The following is a 24,789-nucleotide window of genomic DNA, read 5'->3' as shown; positions in this document are numbered from 1 at the left end:
AACGTCTGAGCAAGTGAATTATGGGTCACATAAGTCTCCTAGTTTATAGAAGCATAGTTGAAGTCACCCATAAGTATGGTGTTAAGAGATTCCAGTAGGTTTAAGTAGAAGGTGTGATTTTCCTGACTTGTGTTAGTGGATGTGTAGCTAACATGGATATGATATGGTATCGCACTTATGGTTTGTTGGGCATGGAGCAGCTCAAGGTGTGATTTTCCTGACTTGTGTTAGTGGATGTGTAGCTAACATGGATATGATATGGTATCGCACTTATGGTTTGTTGGGCATGGAGCAGCTCAAGTGAGTCATGTCCTGTCTAGCAGTGTGCTTGTCCGTAGTGAACGCTGTGACACCTTCCTTTGTTTTATCCTGAGCTGTAGGGGATCAAAATATATGAAAGTCATTGCAGCCTTTGATAGATTGGGTGCTACCATGGTTCTGAACCATGTTTCCATGACTGCACATATGTCTGCATTCTTCAGGGTGAGGAGTGCTTCCAGGGAGTGCAGTTTTTTATTTACACTCTGACAGATGTATTCCTACTGTGTTAGCTGATCTATGAGGATAACCTTCTTGGAGTAACACAGGTAACTTCCCACTGTCCCCTTATGCTTGCTGGCCATCCGTCCACTGACTGCATTTGGAGTTCCCTGAAAGTCTGGTAAGTATATATTTGCATATTGTTTAAGCAAGCTGGATGTCATATCTTTGATTTTTCCTGATTTTCAAAAAGTGCGTGTGTTCACTGGCTGGGATGAAGTTGTGGGCTGTCAATGGGTCTATCCTTGGAGAGGAGCATGAAGTCCTTGTACATGCCAATGACAGATGCATGCATCTCCAAGCATCAAAGTGACCAAAAAGAAAGAAGCTAGATAGGAGTGCAAGAGACAATGAGGAAATTACAAAGCCGCTAAGCAAAGTTTCCTTTACAGATCAACTGATAAAGTAAAAACATGTGTAATAAATATTCCACTGCTTTGCATCTTCACTGTTTGTAATGTTTTGATACAGATGTGTTTTGTAGTGTGATCTGCACCAGAAAGACATGCAGAGACTAGTTCATTTCAACCACTTTGGGATAATGGGCTATTATTTGAACTATTTGCACAGTAATATTTTGTAAACACAGAGTTTTAATAATGTGTTGTAGATATTCTCCAGTAAAGACCAGCTGGATTGTCAAGACAAACAGTTATCTTTTGTTTAATTTCCTTGTTGTTCCGCTTGATTTGCTCAAGCGCTTACAGTGTAATCTAAAAAATGTAACTCTGAATGCATAGTTAGTATCATCTGTAGCTCTGAGAGTACTGAGTGCACTGTATTCTATTTCAGCCTTACTAACTTTGAATCAAATATCACAAAATAAAACATGCAATGAATTTAAAAAATGAATTCAGGATTTTTTCTTTCCTTCTTCATAGGTTTGTGGGGATTGGTTAATAATGCTGGAATCTCTACCTTTGGAGAAGTTGAATTTACAAGTATGAAAACCTATAAAGATGTAGCAGAGGTTAACTTGTGGGGAACTATCCGAGTGACCAAGGCTTGTTTACCACTTATTCGAAGGGCTAAAGGTAAGTTTATTTAAACTGGTGTAAGGAAGGCAGTTAGCTTTACTTTTTAAATACCCTGGCCCAGTATGCCAATGATAATGTACAGAATTTACTGTTTGTCTCAACCCTTCTTTTACAATTTTTGAAACCTAGATGGGGGGGGGGTGAAAGGTGAAATGCCCCTGGATTTCATAATAAGTATCAGATGTGATAGTTCAGTAACTTAGCAGCAGTAACACACTGCTACTTAAACTAATATTTATTTATTAATAATCCCCATAAGTTAAGGGATTGCATTTTAGTAAAACCAATTACAATAGAATCCCTTTCCTCTTGTGGTGCATTTTTGCAAATCAGCACAGCAGGTAAGAAGGGGCTATAGCCCGCCATTGTCTATCGGATATATTTTAAGTCAATATTTTAAATGGTCTTAGTGGGAAATGGAAGTTGGCCACTTCATCTTCAGTTCCTAAGTTCAGGAATACTGGAAGTCATAACACTAAAACAAGGGAAGTTCATGCTAATAGTAGATCTGATTATCAGTTTTCATTCTGTCCTCAACCTATGGGTTCGGATCCAATTCTTTGGATCTAACTCTGCCATTACAATAGCTCGTGGTAACCAAAAAACTCTGAAGCTTCTCCCTTACCCATAAATGCACCCTTCCTAATTACCTCAGATCTCATTTGTTGGTGGCCAGTTGCTCTCGAGCAGATATGTGAAATTGTTATACTTTTTAAAAAAAAAAATGATAAGACCAATGGTTAGACCACAGCTGAAGATAAAAATGGAATAATCCACGTCAGGAAATAAATCACTTGCAGCTTCACAGTAGTGCCCTTTATAAAACCAAAAGTTGTAACTGAGATGTAGTAGTCAAGGTAGGAAATGGTTCACTTGCAGTTTCACACCACTTTATTAAACAAGAGTAAGCGCTTTCGCGATCTAAGTCAGCTGATCGCTTCTTCAGACTCATAAAAACAGTTAAAACATTGGTATTTAAAATATGGTTCAACCAATGAAAACACATATAGAACTATGACATAGACTAATTAAAATTGCATACATCAGTACATTAATTTGCCTTATATTCTGCATAAGATGAAATAAAATATACATATAACAGACACATTTTATGTAATAATCCATATTACTTAATGTTTTAGTGGTCTGGATTTTAAAAAAGTTTCAAGGAAACAGCATTGTGCAATCCAGGAGACCTATCTGCCTGAAGTAGTAAAATCCATCTTTGTTCGGCTTCCTCTACCTTATTCCTTATATCACCTCCCCTCTTACTTTTATTTATTATTTCTAAAGCCATGAAATTAAAAATATGTTTCCTATCTTCTTCTTCCACATGTTTTGCTAAAGCACTTGTCTCTTTTTTATTTCTTATATCTCTAAGGTGTTCAAGGATACGTTCCTTTAGACACCTATTGATTTTGCCTATATAAAAGGCATGACAGACAGTGCAGAAGCTGAAATAAACCAAATTTTGTGTTCTGCAGTCAGCATAAAAATCTATATCAATTATAAATCCTAGTGTAGGATGTTTATATGTAGATTTATTATATAAATAGTCACATGCTGTACAATTTCTGCAAGGAAAAGTCCCCTGCCTATCAGATAGGATCATTCTTTCATTGTTTCTGGATTTATAACAGAGTTACCTTTTTAAGGACCTCTTATTTCTAAAAGAAAAGCTGGGTCTATCTTCTAACAATTCTCTCAAGACAGGATCCGACAATAAAACATTCCAATTCTTCTCAAAAATATTACAGAACCTTCTGATGTCACTTGAATAAGTTATAGGGAATCTAACTTTAAAATCATGACCTTCCTTGCTTTTAACATCTTCTATAGTATTTGAGAAGAGCGGTTTACATCTCCCATCCCTATTTTCAATGGTATATTTAGAGCTTTCATTTATGTCTTTTTTACTATAACCTCTGTTTAAGAAGTCTTTCTCTAATATAGTCATTGTCTTCACAAAGCCTTCATATGTGTTTTCATTGGTTGAACCATATTTTAAATACCAATGTTTTAACTGTTTTTATGAGTCTGAAGAAGCGATCAGCTGACTTAGATCGCGAAAGCGCTTACTCTTGTTTAATAAAGTGGTGTGAAACTGCAAGTGAACCGTTTCCTACCTTGACTACTACATCTCAGTTGCAACTTTTGGTTTTATAAAGGGCACTACTGTGAAGCTGCAAGTGATTTATTTCCTGACGTGGATTATTCCATTTTTATCTTCAGCTGTGGTCTAACCATTGGTCTTTTCATTTTTTTCGCTTGAGGTGTATACCAGGCGTTTATCCAGCTTTTGTTTTCTTTCACGTGTTTGTTATACTTTTTCCCTTATTTACAATTTTTTACTCTCACTTTATCCTTTTCTTCTATACGAAGGTACCTCTGAATACTATTGTTAGCATTCTCCCACTTTAACTTAGTGTAACCTTCCTTACCATTGTTGGTATTTTCCCCTTTATTTCCCTTTAGCTATCTAAAAAATAAATCTGTTTTAAATTTTTTTTTCTCTCTTGCTTGCGATTTTCTATATTTGAGAAAGGTTAGAGAAAGAAAAGGCTGGATTCAAAAAGTGTGAGAAATGTGGCTGTAAAAATGCCATATTCAGACTCCCAAACACTTTGTGTTTACTGTCTGGGACCTGTCCATCTACAGGAGTATTGTTCTGTTTGCCACTTGTTCAACCATAGGGCTCTGGTTGAACCAAAAATAAATTGATCCTTAAAAGTTTGCTATTTTCCACTTTCAGTGAGGCACTATCTGGAGCTCCGTCCTTTGACCGGAAAAGAACAAGTCAGAGTTGTCCAGCCCTTCCTCTTCTTCCTCTAAAGTTTCTGAAAAGGAGAAGAAGAGGCTTGTCTCGGTTCCAACTTCTCTGTCGGACCGACACTTAAGAAACCAAGATTTTCGGATCAAACTACTCCTTCAGATCTTAAGACTAAGGTTCAACACCAGATGGATCTGTCTACTTCTTTGGATCCTACTTTGATAAAACAAAGAACTCCTCGGATCCAGTGCTCTCGGATCCAACACCAAATTCAGTGGATTTGACTACTAGCCTACTTAGTTTACCTAGGATACATTATTCACCATCACTAGAACCAGTTTCTTCTCCCTTTTTGGAAGGCAAAAATCATTCTCCGTTATGTCCACTCGTTCTTCTAGGAGTTTAATCAAAGAAGAGATTGAGAGATTGGAGAGGAAAATTCCTCTGGGTGCAGAGTATACCAACATTTCTGTTGGCTCCTATCACCTCAGGTGAGGAGTTTCGAACATCTACTACCCTATTCTTTACATCCTCGTCTGACTTCCATTGAAGTTTCAATTATTGGATCTGAACTGCCTGGCTCTGTCTGCTTCAAATCCGAAGATACCCCTATCCTCTGATCCGATGTTGGCTCTGAGCTCTTTGGATCAGATGGAGCCAGAGACCTGTCAGAACAGTAGCTGCCTTTTCGGGCCCGAGGTGTTGGAGTATACTCTGAAGTTTTCAAAGCCATCTCTGGACTTCTGGGATTTGGCTTGGATTAGCTTGACTCCGGCTTCTGCCTCAGGAAGATAATCCTCTGAGCAGGGGGGGAACTATGATCCAGAGAGATGCCCTGTCAGATCCGGAGTCCGGTCCCTCTCAGGGAAGATCAGCCTTTGAGGTTTTTAACAGAGCCATGTCTTGCTTCAACAGCTCAGATGGTTCCTCCCCCATTGGATCTTCAGCACCCACCATTGTCATCTCTGCATACAGAGTCTCAACCTTTTTCTCCATTGGGGCAATGAGTACTGAAACCCCAGGCTTCCCAGCAGGATGTTTCCAATTCTTCTGATACCTTCCAGAGTATCCCACTGAGGAGGTCAATAAGAAGAAGTTACGCAAGAGGAAGCACTTAGATTCCCCAGAGGAATCTGTCAATGAAGACACAGACTTGGATGAGGGCGTAGGGTCCCCAAGGTCACCTCCTGATGATGTCTCCTTTGGAAACATCCTAGAAATTCTAAAACAGAGAGGTGACTGGAAGCCCAGCAATACTTGATCTGAGGAGTCTGTGTACCTGGAAGCATTTGGTACCTGGCCATCTACCTCCTGGGTAACTCTGCCAACCGATGAGGTCATTGAATTGATCTGTCGGTGGGCATGGAACGTACCCAAAGCCACTGATCTGATCTCCCAGAGACTGGATAAAATTATTACTGCTCCTGAAGATAAGTAGTTTTGGACGAAAGTGTGCCTGTGAATGCCATGGTCATGGCAGCAGCCACAAAAGGAACTAGCGGAGGAAAATTCCTTTAACCATCCCCTCAACAAGGATTCTCAGGTTATGGATAGATTTGGGAAGTATGTCTATGCATCAGCGACCTTCTTCTTATGGTCCTTGAATTACCTGGCACATTTCACTAGGTTACACAGGGATCTAATTAAAGAGATTCCTCTTAGAATCCATTTCTGAGGAAGTACAGTCCTCTGTTACTTCTCAGTTGGCTACCCTCCAGACTAATTCTAACTCTTCCATGAGGCTCATTTCTCATGCAGCCAAAGGAATGAGTAGAGCAGCAGGTTCAGGCATTTACATCAGGAGGCATGTCTGGATGCTCTTATGTGACTTTACGTAGCCAGTCTACATTTGTCAATGCTCCTTTTGATGGCACTTCCTTATCTGCCTTTAAAGTAACAGACATGTTGTCTCCAGGTGTGAAAAAAATGGAAGAGTCTTTCTGCTGTTTGTGTACGTTTCTCCATTCCTCGGAAATATTTTCCAGGAATCAATGAAATAGTGGAAAAATGTGTTTCAGAAAATCCCAAGGGTCTTTTCAAGGGACACGTGGAAGTAGTTCGTCCAGGGGCAGAGGGAGGAACTCAAATGGTAGATGCCACCCTCACGGTATAGGAGGCCTGCAAAACCAAGGGTCCAGAGATAACATTGTTTGGTAGACCCTTCCAGTGTTGCTGAGTGAAGGCCCGATTGTCCTCCTGTGGAGCCAGTCGTAGGTCGATTGTCCCCTGCACTGGAGATCCTGGCTAGAAATAACATCAGACATCTGGGTGCAGAGGATCATTTCCAGAGGATATGTTCTACCATTTTCTCTTCCTCCTTCCCATTGCAAGAAAATACCCAATGTTCCACCCAGTCAGAGGAAACGAGCAGCTATTCAGATACAAAAACTGCTAGAAAAATGAGTCGTCAAGAGGTCCCACCAGACCAGAGAGAGTCCGGAACTTACTGAAGATTCTTTTTAGTGTCAAAGAAAACGGGACTGTAGACCAATCTTGTATCTCAGCAACTTGAACAAGTCTGTTTGCAACAAGTTCCAGATGGTCATGGTTCAGTCCATTCTTCATTTTTGGAAAAGGATGATTAGATGTGCTTGATGGACCTTTAGTATGCATATTCTCGCATAAAGATGAACAAGCAATCCAGAATCTACTTGCGCTTCCAGCCGGGAGCAAGTCATTATCAGTTCAGAGTTCTGCCCTTTGGTCTTGCCACAGCCTCCGGGGTGTTTATCAAGTGCATGGCAGTAGTAGCAGCTCACTTGAGACTGCATAGATTCTGGGTGTTTTCGTATCTAGACTACTCGCTCATTTCCACCTCGACCAGGCATGAACTATTGAAGGCAAGAGACTACATTCTCGAGACGTGTTCATGTCTAGGCATATCCATAAACTATGAGAAATCATTTCTACTGTCCACTCAAAGTTTAAACTTCATAGGAGCAATTCTGAACACAAGAAGCAGTAGCCTCACTCCTCCCTTCAGGAGTGGAAACAATCAGATCGCAAGTCACGAAAATAATCTGCAGCAACAAGATCTAAGCATGACTGCTTCTTCAGACTCTTGGATCAATGGCAGAGAAGTAACACTAGTACTGCTGGCCAGATTTCACATGAGAATTCTGCAGTAGCTGATTTCAATGCAATGGTCCATCCTTCACCAACCAGTGTCAACCAAGATAAGGATCACCAAGATGTGCAAAAAAGATCTCAGATGGTAGACTCAATTAGATCAGATTCTACAAGGTCATCTGTTTATTGTACCCCAGCCCAGGGCCACAGTGACCAATGACACTTCCCAGCTAGGGTAGATGGGGCATTTCCTGGGAAAAACGGTCCAAGGCACTTGGTCCACTTGAAAGACCAACTTGCATATGAACATCCTGGATATGGGAGAAGTGCTTTTAGCATTGCAGGATGCTCTCCCCTTAGGGATGACTGCAGTTCAAACAGACATGTCAGTAGTCAGCAAACAAGGGGGAACCAGATCCTACCCCTTGTGTCGAGAAGCTCTCAGAGTGTGGCAATGGGCGATCTCATCCAACCACTTTCTGATAGTAACTCATGTTCTGGTGAAGTCCAAAGTGATATCAGACAAAGTGAGCAGGTGCATTCTTCTGCCTTATGAATGGTCCCACAATCAAAAAGTGACTGAAAGGATATTCTGTCAGTCTTGCTGCAATATTTTTGCCTGTCCCCTAAACAAGTGCAGCAGCTACTTCACCCTGATCTCCCTGTGTGGGGAAGTCACCAGGGGATGTTCTTCACAAATGGCCCTCCAGTCTCTTTTATGCTTTTTCTCCAACTCCATTAATCCCAAAATTTCGACAGAAAATGACCAGGTTAAAGAGCAAAGTAATCCTCATTGCACTGTATTGCCCTTCACAGATTTGGTTCCCCTTCCTTTGGCCTCACTTACTTCACCAAATGTGGATTCTGGATCTAACTACAGACCTCCTGTCTCACCCGACAGGCATGATTCACTTGGATATAACCAATTTTAAGCTGACTGCCTTGTTTCTCCAACTCCTTTAATAGCCAGACAACCTGTGCTCTCCTCTCTAGTCTGACGGACACTCCTGTGTTCTCACAGGCCATCTGCACATAAGCTGTATTTCAGTAAGTGAAAAAGATTCGTTCACTGGGCACTTCAGAATAACATTGATCCCTTTTCAGTTCCTATTCATGATTTTCTTAATTTTTTGGCCCAACTTTTCAAAGAAGGGTCTGCTCTGTTGTTTCAGAGCCAGTAAGGTCTCACAAGCGATCCAGGTCTCCTGCCTTGGAACCGGTGCGGTCTGCTCCACAGTCTCCTTTATTACAATCTGTGGCAGGCAGTCACAGGTCTTCAATCCATTCCTCTCGATCATCCAGTAGCTCTTGGATGATGCTGTGGAGAGGGTGGTGAAGAGGCTTCTTAGGACAATGGCATTAGCTAAAATACTTTCGGGCTCATCCCAGACAGAAATGGTGCCGACGGCCCAACCAACACCTGTCTCGATTCCTCCTCCAACTCCTCTGAGTTCGGAGCTGGAGTGTATGGAAGTCGTAGTGGTGGAACCATCAATTCCGGTAACCTCTGGTCTTTCAGTTCCGACTACCACTGCGATCTCCTCGATACCCCCTTCTATCAAGGGATCTGGGAGCCGACGCTCCCTCGTCGGCTCCAAGGGGGGGGAGCGGCATCGGACCCTTGTCCGACCCTACTCTCCCTCTCAGAACTTCGGCGCAGGTCAGCTCAGCTCCTACATCGGCCTTGGAGCCCGTCACCCTCGGTTCGGAGAAAGTGTCCGGTTTCTTCAGAAACTGACATTCTTTCGGGTCATGACCGCAATGCCATCAAGGTGATGAGGAGTGTGCTATCTGCTGAGACAGATCCACCCTCTGCTCCATTGGCTCCTTTGCCTTTGGTGCCGGTGTCCACCTCCGAACCTCCCATCTGCCCCAAGCGTAGGGAACCCATGCTCCAGGACGCCCAATTGGGTGATCCCACCTCTTCCGAAACTTCCCCTGAGCACCCCTCGTAGGAGGTCACTCAGAAGAGGACTTGCAAGAAGAAGCATGTGGAGTCCCCTGAGTCCTTGACATCAGACACAAACTTGGATGACTCAGAAGGGTCCCCACGGTCCCCTGCTGAAGATGTCTCTTTTTCAGACATCTTAGAGATCCTTATACAGAGGGGTGACTGGAAGTCCCTTGCCCCTTCTAAAGACAAGTCAGTGTACCTGGATGCAATTGGTTCCTGACCCTCCACTTCTTGGGTATCTCCTCCTTTCGACCCACTGTTGCACAAAGCGAGTCGAAAGGCGTGAAGTTCTCCAGACACGATGGAACCAGTTCTGCAGAGGCCCAATACATTCAGAATGGCCCCTGAAGACAGATTTTTCTTATCCAATGGTGTTCCTGTTGATGCTATAGTAGTGGCGGCAGCCACCAAGAAGGAATTGGCGGAAACTTCATCTGTCCATCTGCTGAATAAAGAGTCTCGTACGATGGACAGATACGGGAAGCGTATGTTTTCTTCAGTGACCTTTACACTCGGGTTGCTGAACTATTTGTCGCACTTTACAAAGTTTTAAAGGATCTCCGCAAAGAGTTAGGAGATACCTTACAGGATCCTACAGCTGTGGGAGCCTCGGACAACGCGGCTTCTCAGCTTGCAACCTTGACTTCAGTGGTTAACTCCTCCATGCATCTAATTTCTTACGCAGCCGATGGGGCGAGCAGAATGCAGGCACAGGGGTAGCCTTATGCAGACACTCCTGGATGCGTCTTTGTCATTTTGCGGAGCCCTTCAAGCCTTCCTTTACCAACGCCCCCTTTAATGGCTCATCCTTGTTCGGGCCTCAGGTAAAAGAGACTCTTACAAGGTGTGAACAGGATGGCAAAACTCTCTCTGCCGTGGGAGTACATTCTTCTGCTCCATCCCATCTAGGCCTTACCCTAAAGGCCAGAAGAGTGGGAAAATGTGGTTCCAGAAATCTCAGGGAGCGTTGCCTGACACGTGGAGATTTTTCCCCCAGGGGCAGAGGAGGCAATAACAATGGAAGACGCCGATCTCGTGGCGGGGGGGGGGTCTGCAGAATCAGGGTGACAGAGAATACCTTCTCTGGTAGGCCCTTTCAACGCTCCTGCAGGGAGGTCCGACTGTCTTACTCCAGAGACAGTCGGGGGGGGGGGTATCCTTGTACCCAAAAGCCTGCAGACAATCACAGAAAACACATAGGTACTATTAATAATATCCGGAGGTTACAATATCCCCTTCTGTCAACTTCCCCTGTCATAAAGAGAACACTGTATCCCAGATGTTCCACCCAGTCTTCAGGATCAAGTAAACCTAGAGGTTCAAAGGTTGCTAAGAAAAAGAGTCATCCGGGAAGTCCCTGCAGACCAAATCAGATCCAGAACTTACTCAAGGTTCTTTTTGTGTCCAAAGAAAACAAGGGACTGGAGACCTATATTGGATCTCAGCAGGCTGAACAAATCAGTCAAGAAAACAAAGTTCCGGATGTTAACAATGCAGTCCATTCTTCCCTTTCTGGGACAGGACAATTGGATGTACTCTATCGATCTCCAGGATGCATACTACCACATAAAAATGGACAGACGGTCAAGGAGAAATCTACGCTTCTGGCTGGGAGCCAGTCACTATCAGTTCAGAGCTCTGCCGTTTGGCCTCACCACAGTTACGGCTCACCTGAGGAGTCATTCCGGGTGTTTCCATATCTAGATGACTGTCTCCTTACTGCAACCACCTAGCATCAACTAATCAAGGCAAGGGAATCCACAATTCTTGTTCTCAACTAGGGATCAACATAAACTACGAAAAGTCTGCCTTGTTGCTTTGTCAATATATTACCTTTATAGGGGCAGATTTAGACACAAGGGCCATGATAGCAAAGCTGCCTCAAGACAGAGTATTAACGATCCATCACCAAGTTGCAATGCTGTTCACACAAAAGAGAATCCAGGCAAGATTTGTCCTCAAGGTCCTGGGTTATCTATGGCAGCGGCAGTCACTCTGGTCCCTATGGCTCGCTTCCACATGAGAATTCTGCAGTGGCTCCTATTTGCACAATGGTCATTCCAGGATTTACCCATGTCACTTCAGATTCTGATCATGGAATCCTGCAAAATGGACCTGGAGTAGTGACTTCACTCCCCTATGGTAACAATAGGCAGGCCGTTTCTACCCCCAAACCTGTAGCCACAATGACCACGGACGCGTCCCAGATGGGGGGGGGGGGGCATTATCTGGGACAGACTGTTCAAGGGACTTGGCAGGAACACTAGTACCACTTGCATATCAGTCTCTTGTAGATGAGAGTGGTGCTTCTGGTGTTGCAAGCACTTCAGGACTCTCTACTTACAGGGACTATAGCAATTCAGATGGACAATATGTCGGTAGGATGATACATCAACAAACAGGGTGGATCCAGATCTTACCCCTTGTGTTGAGATGCTCTACGAGTTTGGCAGTGGGTGATGTCTTCCCAACGCTTTCTGGTGGCAACGCACATCCCGGGGAAATCCAATGTGATAGCGGCAAGCTCATCTGGGCTATCCTGATGCCTCACGAGTGGTCCCTGAAACAGGAAGTTGCGGATTTAATTTTTCACAAATGGGGCCAGCCATGCTGCGATCTGTTTGCCACCCCCCTCAACAACAAATATCATTGGGTTGCAAGCTAATCCTCATTTCCCGTTACTGGCCTCGCCAGATATGGTTCCCATTCCTTTGGCCTCACCTGCAGGGGGAGTCTTGGATCCTAGACCCAGCGCCAGATCGTTTGATGCATCAGTTGGGGGCTCTCCATCCTTCCATCCAAACTCTCAAGCTCACAGCTTGGTTTCTCCACTTCCAGTCTTAGCCAGGCTTCCCGATGTTTCTCTGGCAGTTCAATGCATTTTGATTTCCTCCCATAAGCCCACTACTAGGAAACTTTATGCTAGTAAATGGAAGAGGTTCTCATGTTGGGCAGGCAAAAATCAATTTGATCCCTTTACTGCTCCCATTTCAAAGATTTTTGAATTTCTTGCTGAAACCTTTGAGTGAGGAGCAGCTGCAGCTGCTATCCAGGTTCAGTTAGCTGATATTTCTAATTTCCATATGGGAGAAATGGGGTCCAATATCATGTCCCGTAGGCTATGTAAGGCATTCCTAAAAATAACTACCCTCTTAAGACCTCCAATAAGAAAACCTCTTGCCCCCACCCTGGGATCTAAATTTAGTTTTAGACGCTCTGATTCTTCCCCCCTTTGAACCTGCTTTTTGTCCACTCAGATTTCTGACTTGGAAGACCCTTTTTTTGGTTGCAACTACCTTGGCCAGAAGGCTTTCAGAATTACAGCTCTTATCTATTTGTCCCCCTTACTTGTTTTTCCATAAAAATTGGGTTTCTGTCAGAACCAACCCCTCTTTCTTACCCAAGGTATATTCTGACTACAATTAGAATCAATCCATAGAGTTTCCTGTTTTCTTCCCCAATCATGTCAACAAGGCAGAGTATAAGCTTCATCAATTGGACGTTTATACACGGTTACATTTCTTTTTACACAGGACCAAGGACTTTAGAAAATCTGACCAATTGTTCATATCCTTTGCGGACAATAAGAAAGGTTGTGCAGTCTCAAAGGTGACTGTATCTGAGTGGCTTTCAGACACTATAAAATATGCCTACGATTTGTGTAAACAAAAACTTCCCGAGAAAATTAAAGGACACTCAACAAGGGCTTTGGCTACCTCTATTGCTTTTCAAGCATATGTATATATTGGCCCGGGCCAATCAGAAATAAATAAACACAGAGCTACTTCTGTTTAATGCGAAACATCGCAGTTCCGCATTACACAGAAGTAGCTCTGTTTTGCGATGTTTTGATTGGCCCATATACCGGTATACGGGCCAATCAAAAATCGCTAAACACGGAGCTACTTCTGTTTAATGCGGAACATCGCAGTTCCGCATTAAACAGAAGTAGCTCTGTTTTGCGATGTTTTGATTGGCCCGTATATCGGCATACGGGCCAATCAAAAATCACTAAACACGGAGCTTCGTTTAATGCGGAACTTCCACATTAAACACAAGAAGCTCCGTGTATAGCGATTTTTGATTGGCCCGTATGCCGGTATACGGGCCAATCAAAAAAAAAAAACAAACAAAGCTGAGACTGCCTGGGATTTAAACTGGCAGGGTGGAACTCGGGATCAGGCTGCTGATCTTGGGACAGTCCCGCCCAAACAGGGATGTCTGGCAACCCTGAGTGGCAGTGAAAATTGCATGTAATGTGGGGGGTTCTGGGTTCAATCCCTGGACAAGGGTCAATGTTTTCCTTTTCTGTTCAGTTGTTAACATTTCTCCCAGCAATTCTGATCCCATCATTAATTCATCTACTCCAGCAATTCATATTATATATTCAGCATATAACTTGAATAAGTTGGGAGGGTGGCAATGCCTTGCCATACTCCTTTTTATCTCCAGTCTTTTTTTTAAACATCGTTATTGAATTATCACATTTTAAAATGACACAAGTACAAATAATTGAATAGAAAAGAAAACAAATCCTGGTAACATTTTCCTAAATTATTGTAATGCTGCATACATGCGTTCTTTGTAGCAGTTTTATTTACTCCAACATATTACATAAATTGCTGAACTCCTGACTTCCATTAAAGCTATCTTGTCCTTCTGAACGTTATTCTGCATGCATCGTTCCCAAAAATTCAGTTTATTTCTAAGTAATTTGTTCCTTCCCTTTTCAAAAGCCCCAACCACCAGTTCTTTTATCACTTGTACAATATCCAGTTCTTCAGTTGCAGATATTTTATATTCTGATGCTGATTTTCTACTAATTGTTTTTTTGGCAGCCAATAGTATTTAATTATACTAAGGCCTTGCAATGTCTAGTTAGTTCATTCCCCATATCCCAGTTCAAAAGGGTATTTTCCTTAGGTACAAGCATTTGCTGTCCCAACATTTCTGACAAAGTAGTTTGTAGGGAATCTTTACACTCTGGAAGTGTATTAAACTTTTCAAAACATATTGCCATTTACCTCAGTCTTTCCTGTTTCACCTCTAGCATCTCTGAAGTCTAGTTTGGTATAAAAATATGTATGCAAGCACTTTCAAGCCAAGATGCTAAACCTTCTGGACTTTTGTTGCATACTTGTGAGCTCCATGGATTACCTCCCATTGTTCCTTTGTAAATTGGCTTTCCATTTTCCTTTTCCAGTATTTTCTAACCTTCTCTGATTCTTACAGTCATTAATACTTGCTTTTCTTTTTATTTTATTTGTCTTTATTTTATTGATCAGAACAGTCATTCACATACTTGCGTCACAATCGGTGGAAGGGTGTAAAAATTCATACAACACCATAAAAAGATAAAAAATAAAGGAGAGTCAAGGGTATTAACAAGAAAGGAAATAAGCAAATGAAGCACACTTTTAATGTTTATAATTCAATGAACGTTCTGAGGACAAGTATGTATTAAGTATATAACATTAACAATTTGTTAACTGAAACTTTAGGTACAGGAAAAGTTTTCCAACATTCTGATATAATTTGATTGGTTACCATTGATGCAAGACCTGATCATAGGTTGGTACTAGGCTTTTGGCCCTAGGTCCTATACAAGCCTAGCCATAACAATTCCCTGGCTATTTCTTCCTAGAATATTTACTTCCCAGGTCCCCTGTCTAGCAGTGGGACTGACGTGATCCCCGGGGTGAATTTCCTATCTCCCATCCAATCGTCAAGATTCCTTTTGAAGAGGGCCAAAGAGGCACTCAGCTTGACATGTATGGGCAGGCTATTCCAGAGTATGGGGAATCTCTGGGTTAGAAACCTATCCCTCCAGCATGTTTTGTTCATTGTGATAACCAGGTTTAGATCCCTGGAGCATGTGGCTTTGAGGGACTGGGATTTCTTTTAAGTGTAACGTGTCCAACAGCAATGGGTTTGACATGGCCTTGTATGTTAAGCAGAGATTGCCTCTGAGTAGGCGATATGCAACAGAGTATAGCTGGAGGTTTTTAGATGGTCAGCATAGGGCATCTGCTTTAGGCCTGTGATTCTTTTAGTGAGGTATTTCTGTGGTCTTTCCAGTCGTTGCAGATGTCTTGAGTTACATAAAAAACGGGGCGTTGTACTCATATAATGGGTCTAATGAGGGATGAGTACAGTGGGGCAATGACCTCCTTTTTTCTGGATGAAAAGCCCTTAGTGATGAGGTGTGCCACATAGAAGGATTTCCTGACTGTTGTGGCTATGTGATTATTGAAGGTGAGACCACTGTCCACCTGTGTCCCTAAGTCCCTTGTCACACTTTCGGTGTTTAGTGTACTGCCACTTATGTGGTAATTCATGGGTACATGTTTTTTCCCAAAGGGGATAACTATACATTTCTTGGCATTGAGCTTGAGCCTATGGCTCTGGCACCAAGCATCTGTTTCTGTAAGGCCCTTTTGTAGAATATCCACATCATTTGGGGATTCAGTAATGGGTCCCAGTTTGCAGTCATCTGCGAACTTTGTTAGTCAGAGTCCTTTAGTGCTGGCCTGTACTTCAGAGAAGTAGATGCCAAACAAGAGCGGTCCCTGGACTGAACCCTGAGGTACTCCGCTTGTTACTTGTCTTTGTTGTAATTTTACAACAACCAATGATATTTCCCCTTTTGCTAAAATACACTTATGCTCAAATAAGTATAGTATTGTTAATATGATCTTTAAAGTTAGAAGTTGTAGGGATTAGATTCTGTGTGCTGTAGAATACTGTAAAACAAAGCTTTTACTCAGGGACTATTCAGTGCTCTAGCCTCCTCGGGGGTTGTCTTTGCTTGCCCCTCTCTGGTCTTCTACTCCTCTTAAAAGACCTAGGGAGCAGGATTATTCTGAGGGTTAGGTTTTGGGGGAAGAGTCGTAGCCTACTCTTCTTAGATCCCTTCACAGTTGAGTATGGCTCATGGGAAGAGGATTCTATTAGTCCAGATTCCCCTTTATAGGAACTCTCCTTTGGAGACACTGTTTCCCATGTGATGGAATTTTTTTAAATGGGATTGTTCTCTGGTTTCTGATATCCAGAACAGGTATTATGAGCTTGAACAAACACCTCTCTGTTTCATCATGATCCCGTTCTCCTTTTGATTTATAACCTATTTGTGTTATGTATATGCGTCTGAACTGTGTTCTGTAAAGTATCCATTGAAATCAGGAAATCTTAAACAACTTTATGTTCTTCGTGTTTCACTGTTGCAGTCATTACAATTGGGGTTATCTTGCTGGCAGGCTACCCGCAGTCGGCCTAAATTCCAAAGTCTAGGTCCGGCGTCTGTTGCTGTCGCTTCTTCCCTGATGTCAGTGCGCCAGGGGTATAAAAGATGCAGCTGACACTGTTTTCTTCAGTCTTTCTTGCCGTGCAGTGCCTGAAGCAAAAGCAGTTCGCAAGTGCCGGTCGGCCAACTCCTGAGATTTTCGTGTTCGAATTTCAGATACGAAGTCATCACTAAAAGCTAAGTACCCCATTGGGGAAACTTTTTTCTTGCTCCAGACCGATGTCAGGAAAAGTTAATAATTGCATTTCTTGTGGGAAGCAAATACCTCATAAGGACTTTCATTCTTACTGTATTCCTTGCCTAGGCCCTGACCATGACGTTGCTAGTTGTCAGTTTTGTGCTAGATTTAACCAACACAGTATTAAGCGTTGGTACGATTTTGCATTTCACTATTTTGGCAGAAGATTTAACTATAGAATGTCGTTGGATAGCCATCCGACTACCGGAATTCACAAGAAACGCAAAGAAAAGGACAGGCATCCGAGGTCCAAAACCGAAGAGGCTTGTTCTAAGCCAGTCGCCGGTTCTCAGTGAGGCGCCTTCGCAGCCCCTGATGACCGCTACTTTAGACTCGCAGGCCGCTACTGACACCCATGTGGAGTCGACCAGGCCACTGGAATCTCAAGGTATTGGACCTTCGGAAACTATTCCCTCAGATGCGTCCAGAGCCGCTGAGCAGGCATCGGCTTCTGAGGGTGTTTTCAGACCTACTCAGTTATATGTTAAAACTACTTCAGCTTCAAAGGCAAAGACTAAAGCACCTTTAAAGACAAAGAAACAAGTGCAACAGCCTCATGGACAGGCCTCCATGCCTAAAAACAGATACTCAAAATGGCCGAAGACCTAATTACTTTGATCAGGGGTTCCCATCCCCCTCCTGATGAGCGGCCTAGGCAAGAGACAGAATATGAATCTTCAGATCAGGTTTCCATTTCATCTGATTCCTCTTCTGGTCAGGAATACTCTCTTCCTCCCTATGAGGATTCTGATGCTGAAGAATCTATCCCTTCAGCCTCTCCTCCTGAGGATTATGCTTTTGGGAAACTTTACATACCATGAGGGAGCATTTCCACTGGGAGAGCCAAGATTATTCAGAATCTAAAAAAAGGCTCAGAGACTTCCTTTTACTACCTCTGCACAGGCCCCTTGCTATTTCACCTGTGTTAGACATTGTAGATGATGTATTTTCATAGTCCAGTCTGACTCCTGATTCTTTACCTCCAGCTCCCGTTAAGCCCGACAGATACTACAGGATTCCTGATTCACATAAATTTCTTTTTAAGAACCCTGCTGCTGACCCAGAAACTATCTCTAAGGGTCCCAAAGGGGTCAAGGCTTCCACTGCAAAAAACCCAACTCCCTCTGACAGGGATTCTAGGGCACTGGACAGATGAGGGAAAAAAGATTTACAGTTCTGCTACCTTGGCTATAAGGGCTTTAAATTGTCAGTTTCATATGCTCATATATCAGCAATATATTATGTCACTGCTTAAACAGAAAACGTTGATAAATTCTGAATGTGCAGAAAACAAAGAAATGGATTTATTGCATGCAGCTGAACAAGTTGGAAAGCATATTTTGCAATGTGATTTTGATTCTCTGGAGGCCTCCTGTAGGGCTGCAGTTACAGGTTCTGTCATTAGGAGGCATGCTTGGTTAAAGGAACAAAATCTGCCTGATCATGTTAAGGCAAAATTATTAGATGCTCCGTTACAGCATGATGCTTTGTTTGGTGGTAAAGCAGAAGAGGTGTTAAAGAAAATGGAGGACAAAGCTAAATCTATGCAAACAGTCAAAGATTTCTTACAGGTACAGCCACCAAGATTTAGCAGACATTGGCCTACAAAGAATTGGTCCTTTCCAGTGTCAGACAGGCCACAAACGGGCAGATACAGACGCCCTAGAGGCAGATCCCAGCCCCAAGGTTCATACAGGTCTAAACAATGGGGGTGCTTCTACCTCCAAAACTGGAGAAGACAAATCGCAGCCATACAGGAAACAATCCCAATGACTTCCCCCTGCCTGCGCCAAGAACTTATCTTCTGGCAGCACCTTTAGGGGGGAAACTAGCACTTTTTTCTCAAAATTGGCACATAATAACCCAGGACAAATGGGTCTTAAACATAGTGTCACAAGGCTACAAGTTTAATTTCCATACCCTATGAAGGGCAAACGGTTGGCCAGACCTGCCAAAACATCAGTGGGCAGAGGCACAAAAACAAGTCTTTTCCCTCATGGACATGAGGTCCATTCAACAAGTACCAGAGCAAGAGCTGGGACAAGGATTCTATTCAAGACTGTTCTTCGTACCCAGAAAGGACAAAGCCTGGAGACCAATACTGGACCTATCTATTCTAAACACATATCTGGATATTCCAAAATTCAAAATGTTGACTCTGCAGCAGCTTCTGCCCATGTTGGGCAAGAAGGCTTGGCTTGTGACGTTAGATCTAAAAGAGGCATACCTGTATGTCCCAATCAGGCAAACATGCAGAAGATACCTCAGATTCAAAGCTGGCTCAATGCACTACCAATTCTCTGGACTACCCTTTGGTTTATCTACTGCGCCCAGGGTTTTCACAAAGTGCCTGGCACCAGTAATCGCATTCTGCAGACAAAGAGGAATACAAATATATCCTTACTTGGATGACTGCCTCATTCAAGCAGAGAACAAGGACATTCTACTACAGCATCTGGCATTTGTAAAGAGATTACTACCATGCCTAGGGTACACAGTCAACGAACAAAAATCAAAACTAGTACCCTCTCAAGAGATAATACTCCTGGGTACAAGCTTAAATACAACTGCCCAGATGGCTTATCTCACGCCAGACAAACAAAGGCAGCTGACTACCTATTTCAAACTGTTGGCAGCAAAGACCCAGTTGTCTGCAAGAAAAATTCTGCAGGCTTTGGGCTTCATGGCATCCTGCATTCTACTAATTCCATATGCAAGACTGCATATGAGGAAACTTCAATGGTACCTAAAAAGTGTTTGGACTCAACATTGCCACAGCCTGGAAACAATAGGTACTCTCATTCCCTGCCTGCAATAGGAGTTTCGATGGTGGGCGAAGGCCTGTCACCAGAACAAGGGACAGCCATTCACTCTACCCCCAGCCACACAGACATTAACAACGGATGCATCGGATTATGCCTGGGGAGCCCACATGGCAGGAAGATGTATTCAAGGCACATGGTCTGAAAACCAAATGCATCTACATATCAATCAAAAAGAGATGCTAGCTGTTCAAAATGCACAGACAGCCTTCAAGGACCTACTTCATCCGGGACAACTACTGATAAAGACAGACAATACCACGGTCATGTGGTATATAAACAAGCAGGGAGGCACTCATTCTTACCCCCTTTGCAGACTAGTCATGACTTTGTGGGACACAGCATTGACTTACCAAGTACATCTGCAGGCACAATTCCTGCCAGGAAAGAGAAATACTCTGGCAGACGAACTAAGCAGAAACCTCATGGATCCCCATGAGTGGAAATTGGATCCACAAGTCTTCAGCATGGTAACAAGGAAAATGGGGATGTCCGGACATAGATCTATTTGCCTCAACTCACAACTGCCAACTAAAGAGATTCTGCACAAGGACTTATCACAGACAAGCATGGAAAGTGGATGCCCTATCTTTCAGCCGGAAAAACTTAACAGTATATGCCTTTCCTCCTGTGCCTCTCCTCCCCAAGGTACTCCTAAAGGTCAGAAAGGAGAAGCCAAAAATTATACTGATTGCCCCAGACTGGCCACGCCAGTACTGGCATCCAATCCTAAGGAACTTGTCTCAATGCCCAGCCTGGACCTTACCTCAAGTACCTCATCTACTGTCCCAGCAGAACAATCAGATCCTGCACAGCCAACTCAAGACCTTAAATCTGGCAGCATGGCGGATAATGTAGTCACACAAAACACACCTCTCACTAAAGCGGTGATGGATGTCATTTTGGAGGCCAGGAGGCCTAGTACTAGAAAATCCTATGCTGGAAAATGGAAGAGATTCTGTGCTTGGAACCAGGCACAAGGAATTGACACAACTGTACCAAATATTCCTCAGATTTTGCAATACTTGACTGAAATGCTGGACAAAGGCCTATCCTTTTCATCTATAAAAATTCATGCCTCTGCCATTTCGGCTCATTACAATATAGAGCCACCAATCTTTTCTCATCTTTTATTAAGGCAGTACCTCAAAGAGGCCAAAAATTTAAGGCCTCCATGGAGATCACCAATACCTGCATGGGACCTCAATTATGTCTTGGAAAAACTCACACCGCCTCCTTTTGAGCCAGCCACTACAACTGATATAAAATTTTTATCTTGGAAAACAGCTCTGCCCCTAGCAATAACTTCTGCAAGACGAGTCTCAGAGCTACAGGCACACATGGCTGTGGAACCTTTTATCATTTTTTATCCAGACAGGGTTTCTCTGAGGACAAACCCGACATTTATGCCTAAGGTAGTGTCCAGTGTGGCCCTTTACCAAACTGTTCATCTGCCTTCCTTTTATCCAAACCCACAGAATAAGGGGGAGAGAATTCTGCATTCTTTGGACATACACAGACAGCTATGCTTCAATTTGAACAGAACCAAAGCTTTCAGAAAGACAGAGCAATTACTAGTGGCATATGCTGCAGGAGCACAAGGAAAGGCCATCTCAAAGCAGACTATTTCAAAGTGGATAGGCCACTGCATTCGTTTCTGCTATTCACAACATGACAAGCCAGTACCTTAGGGCATTAGGCCACATTCAACCAGAGCAGCAGCCACTTCAGCAGCCTTCCTCAGGGGAGTACCAACCAAAGATATTTTAGAGGCTGCTACTTGGAGTTCAGTGCACACTTTCACAAAGCACTATCACTTACCACTCTACTGTAAATCCAGGGCAGGCTTTGTTACTGCAGTTCTGCAGGGCCTAATAGCCGCTCCTAATGCTATTTAGCTCCAGCCTCCCAACCTTAGCTTTGGGATTCAACCCAATTGTAATGACTACAACAGTGAAACATGAAGAACATAGTACAGTTTTGTACACTTACCATAAATGTAGATGTTCGAGTATATTCACTGTTGCAGTCCAGGTTACCCACCCGGCATACCCTATTTCGTTGCTGGAACTTATCTGTACTTCTCCATTCTATACAACCTATTTGGTGTATTTGCTTATAGATGAAGGCAAAATATATACTTTGGTGCATGCATGTTTTATTGACATATTTTTAGCCTACCCTTTTGGGGGCACCTGACATCTGGGGCAAGAAAAACTGAAGAAAATGGCATCAGCTGCATCTTTTATACCCCTGGCGCACTGACGTCAGGGAAGAAGCGATAGCAACTGATGCCGGACCTAGACTTTGGAATTCAGGCCGACTGCGGGTAGCCTGTCAGTAGAATAACCCCAATTGTAATGACTGCAACAGTGAATACACTCAAACATCTACATTTATGGTAAGTGTACACAACTGTACTTTCCCCTTGTTCTGTGGAGAGAATCAACTTATCCCACTTAACTCGTGCCCTCTACTCTTCCCAAATAAATTCTTTCATTCTTTATAACTTATCTACAGCTTCTTCTCCTTAGGTTGGTCAAAGTGCACCTGGTCTGTATATAAAGCTAAAGGGACTAAGCACATTCTGAAGTAGTTTACTTCATTTGGTCTTCAACCTGTGGGAATACGGATCCGTATAGGATCTAAGCCGGAAAAGATTATTAGCATCAGCTCCGAGCTCCAGACTCTTTCCCTTACCCATAATACACCCTCCTGCCATCCATCCGCAGATCTCGTTTGCCACGATTTGTGAAACATCTTGTCTCTACAGCTCCAGCTAGCAGGGTGTTTTTTGACTGTAAGTTTTCAAAAATTTCTGTTAATTGTAGTTATTTCAGATTAGTATGGGTACACTTTCACCCCTCCCATCGCTTTGGCGTCGTGTGTAGGTTTGTAGTAGTAGTTAGTTTAGCGTAGTTTGTCTTTGGTGCCCCCCCCCTTAGTCAGTCTAGTCTAGTGAGTGGGTGTGTTGTTAGTTTACAGAAAGAAAGTTTTTGACTGTTTTCTTCACTTTCTTCTTTAAGCATGGCTGAAAAGCTTATTTTTAAGTGCTGCACAGAGTGTGGCCATAAGCTCTCCCCAGCAGATGGCCACACTCTGTGTGTGTATTGTGCTTAGGTGTGGCCCACCTGAATGTGGATTGCTCTATTTGTGTGTGGTTCAACCCCCAAGCCTTGAAGGATAGAAAGGCCAGGTTGGCCCTTAAAGGTCTTCTGCCTGCCACTGAGCCTCCCTCCTCATCCTCGGCTTCAGTCACAGCGGCTGCTGTGACTGCCTCTCCTGCTTCTCTGCCTCTGGCCTCCCCTCCCTCTCTGCCTCTGGCCTCCCCTCCCTCTCAGACTGGAACTCAAACTCCTGCACCTAAGCCTGTGGTAGCAGAGCAGAGGAGAGGTAGAGAGCGGGAGAGAGAGTCAAGGATGAAGGAGAAGAGGAAGAGGTCCCCGGACCTCTCATCACCGAACAAGTCTGCTCGGATCCGTGACTCCCCTCGGCTCTGGTCTCCGAGGTTCTCTCCGGAGCCGGAGGAGGCACGTCCACTCTCCCGGGCCTCAGCTCCCGGACTGGCCATGTTGGAGTCCGTGGTCTCGTCATGGTCGACCCGTTCTTTATCGGACATGGATCTGAATGAGATGATAAGGCACTTTATCAGTACACAGATCCAGATGGGGGTCTTGCCAGGCCCTCCTCCCTCAGGAGGGGGGGGGGGTTGCTTCCCTTTTTTCAGCCCATTACCCCTTCCTCGATCCGACCTTTGGCTTCGGAGTTTTCGGATCCGAGGCTGGCCTTGGTCGGGGGGGGTTGGTGCAGACGGTCCTTGTGTCCTCTACGCTGGCAGCTGCCTGGAGCATCTCAGATCTAACTAGTTCGGATCCGAGCCACTCTCTGAGCCAGAGCCTGGGTGTCAGATCCGAGGGAGTGGAACTTTTACCATCGGCTCTGACATTGTCGGTCCAGGTTCCCTGCCTCGGGGCTTTGTCCACTTTGGGTCCGGCTCCGATTCTCACATCAGACCCGGGAAGGCCTGCCTCCATATTGGCTTCCCAGGAGGTCCGCTCTCCTACGGCATTCGATGTGGTAGAACGGGTCCTCTCCATCAGATTGAGGCCCCTGACTGCCCCCTCGAGCTCCGCCCAGACCCCCTCGCTCTGTCTGCAGTCCCTGTTGTCTTACCAGAGGGACAGCCCGTGCCTGAAGAGCCCCAGATGGTTCCCACAGAGTAACAAATGGCTTGCAAGCATTCCCCGGAGAGCCCCACGGGAGATGTGCCTTGCAAGCATATGTGCAAGAGGAGGCCCTTGGACTCCCCCGAGCCCCTAACCGGGGACACAAATTTAGATGAGGGGGAGGGCTCCCCAAGGTCACCTCCCAATGATGTCTCTTTTGGGAGATATCATGGAGATCCTGCGCCAGCGGGGAGGTTGGTCTTCCCCCAAGCCCTCCTCTGATGAGTTTGTGTTTCTGGAGGCTTTCGGCAGGGGCCCGTCTACATCTTGGGTGTCCCCTCCTGCAGATCCTTTAATGGATTTGATCACCTCGCGGGCGTGGAAGGAACCAGATACTGTGGAGCCGATCCTCAAGCACCCCGATAAGGTTTTAAGTCCCCTATTGACAGGCCTTCCTGGAACAAGGGCTCCCTAGTGGATGCCATAGTGGTAGCAGCAGCCACAAAGAGGGAACTATCTTAGGAACATTCCTCGGTCCATCCTCCTGACCGAGAGTCACGGATGATGGACCACCTAGGGAAGCAGGTGTATGCTTCAGCTACCTTTTCAATATGGACGCTGAACTACTTGACCCATGTCACGAGACTCTAACGCAACCTGGTGAAGGAGCTGGAGGAGTCTCCATCTAAGTCCATGTTGCAGGAGGACAAGGCTTCATTCTCTGCAAAAATGGCCACTCTGAGAGCAGTATCTAATACGTCCATGCGACTCCTCTCCCACACAATGGAAGGAGCGGCTAGGGCAGCTGGGTCCGGTGTGTCCATGAGGCATAACGTGTGGTTCAGGTTGTGACAGTTTACCGAACCCTTTAAGGCCTCCTTCGCCAATGC

At 44.2% G+C, this 24,789-nt stretch overlaps 1 protein-coding gene across 1 annotated transcript in view; it reads left to right on the top strand.

Moving 5' to 3' along the window:
- Positions 1-24,789, top strand: part of LOC122806963 (D-beta-hydroxybutyrate dehydrogenase, mitochondrial-like) — a 411,496-nt gene that overhangs the window by 324,004 nt on the left and 62,703 nt on the right. Inside the window, exon 5 of the mRNA XM_044077813.1 lies at positions 1,422-1,574. Within this exon, the coding sequence (XP_043933748.1) occupies positions 1,422-1,574 (153 nt within the window). The remainder of the gene's footprint in view (positions 1-1,421; positions 1,575-24,789) is intronic.

The sequence above is a fragment of the Protopterus annectens genome, chromosome 7.part0, assembly GCF_019279795.1.
Source record: "Protopterus annectens isolate FY-2018-M chromosome 7.part0, PAN1.0, whole genome shotgun sequence".
NCBI lineage: Eukaryota > Metazoa > Chordata > Ceratodontiformes > Protopteridae > Protopterus > Protopterus annectens.
Note: the sequence above shows the minus strand (reverse complement) of the source record. Positions and strands in the feature narration are given on the sequence as shown.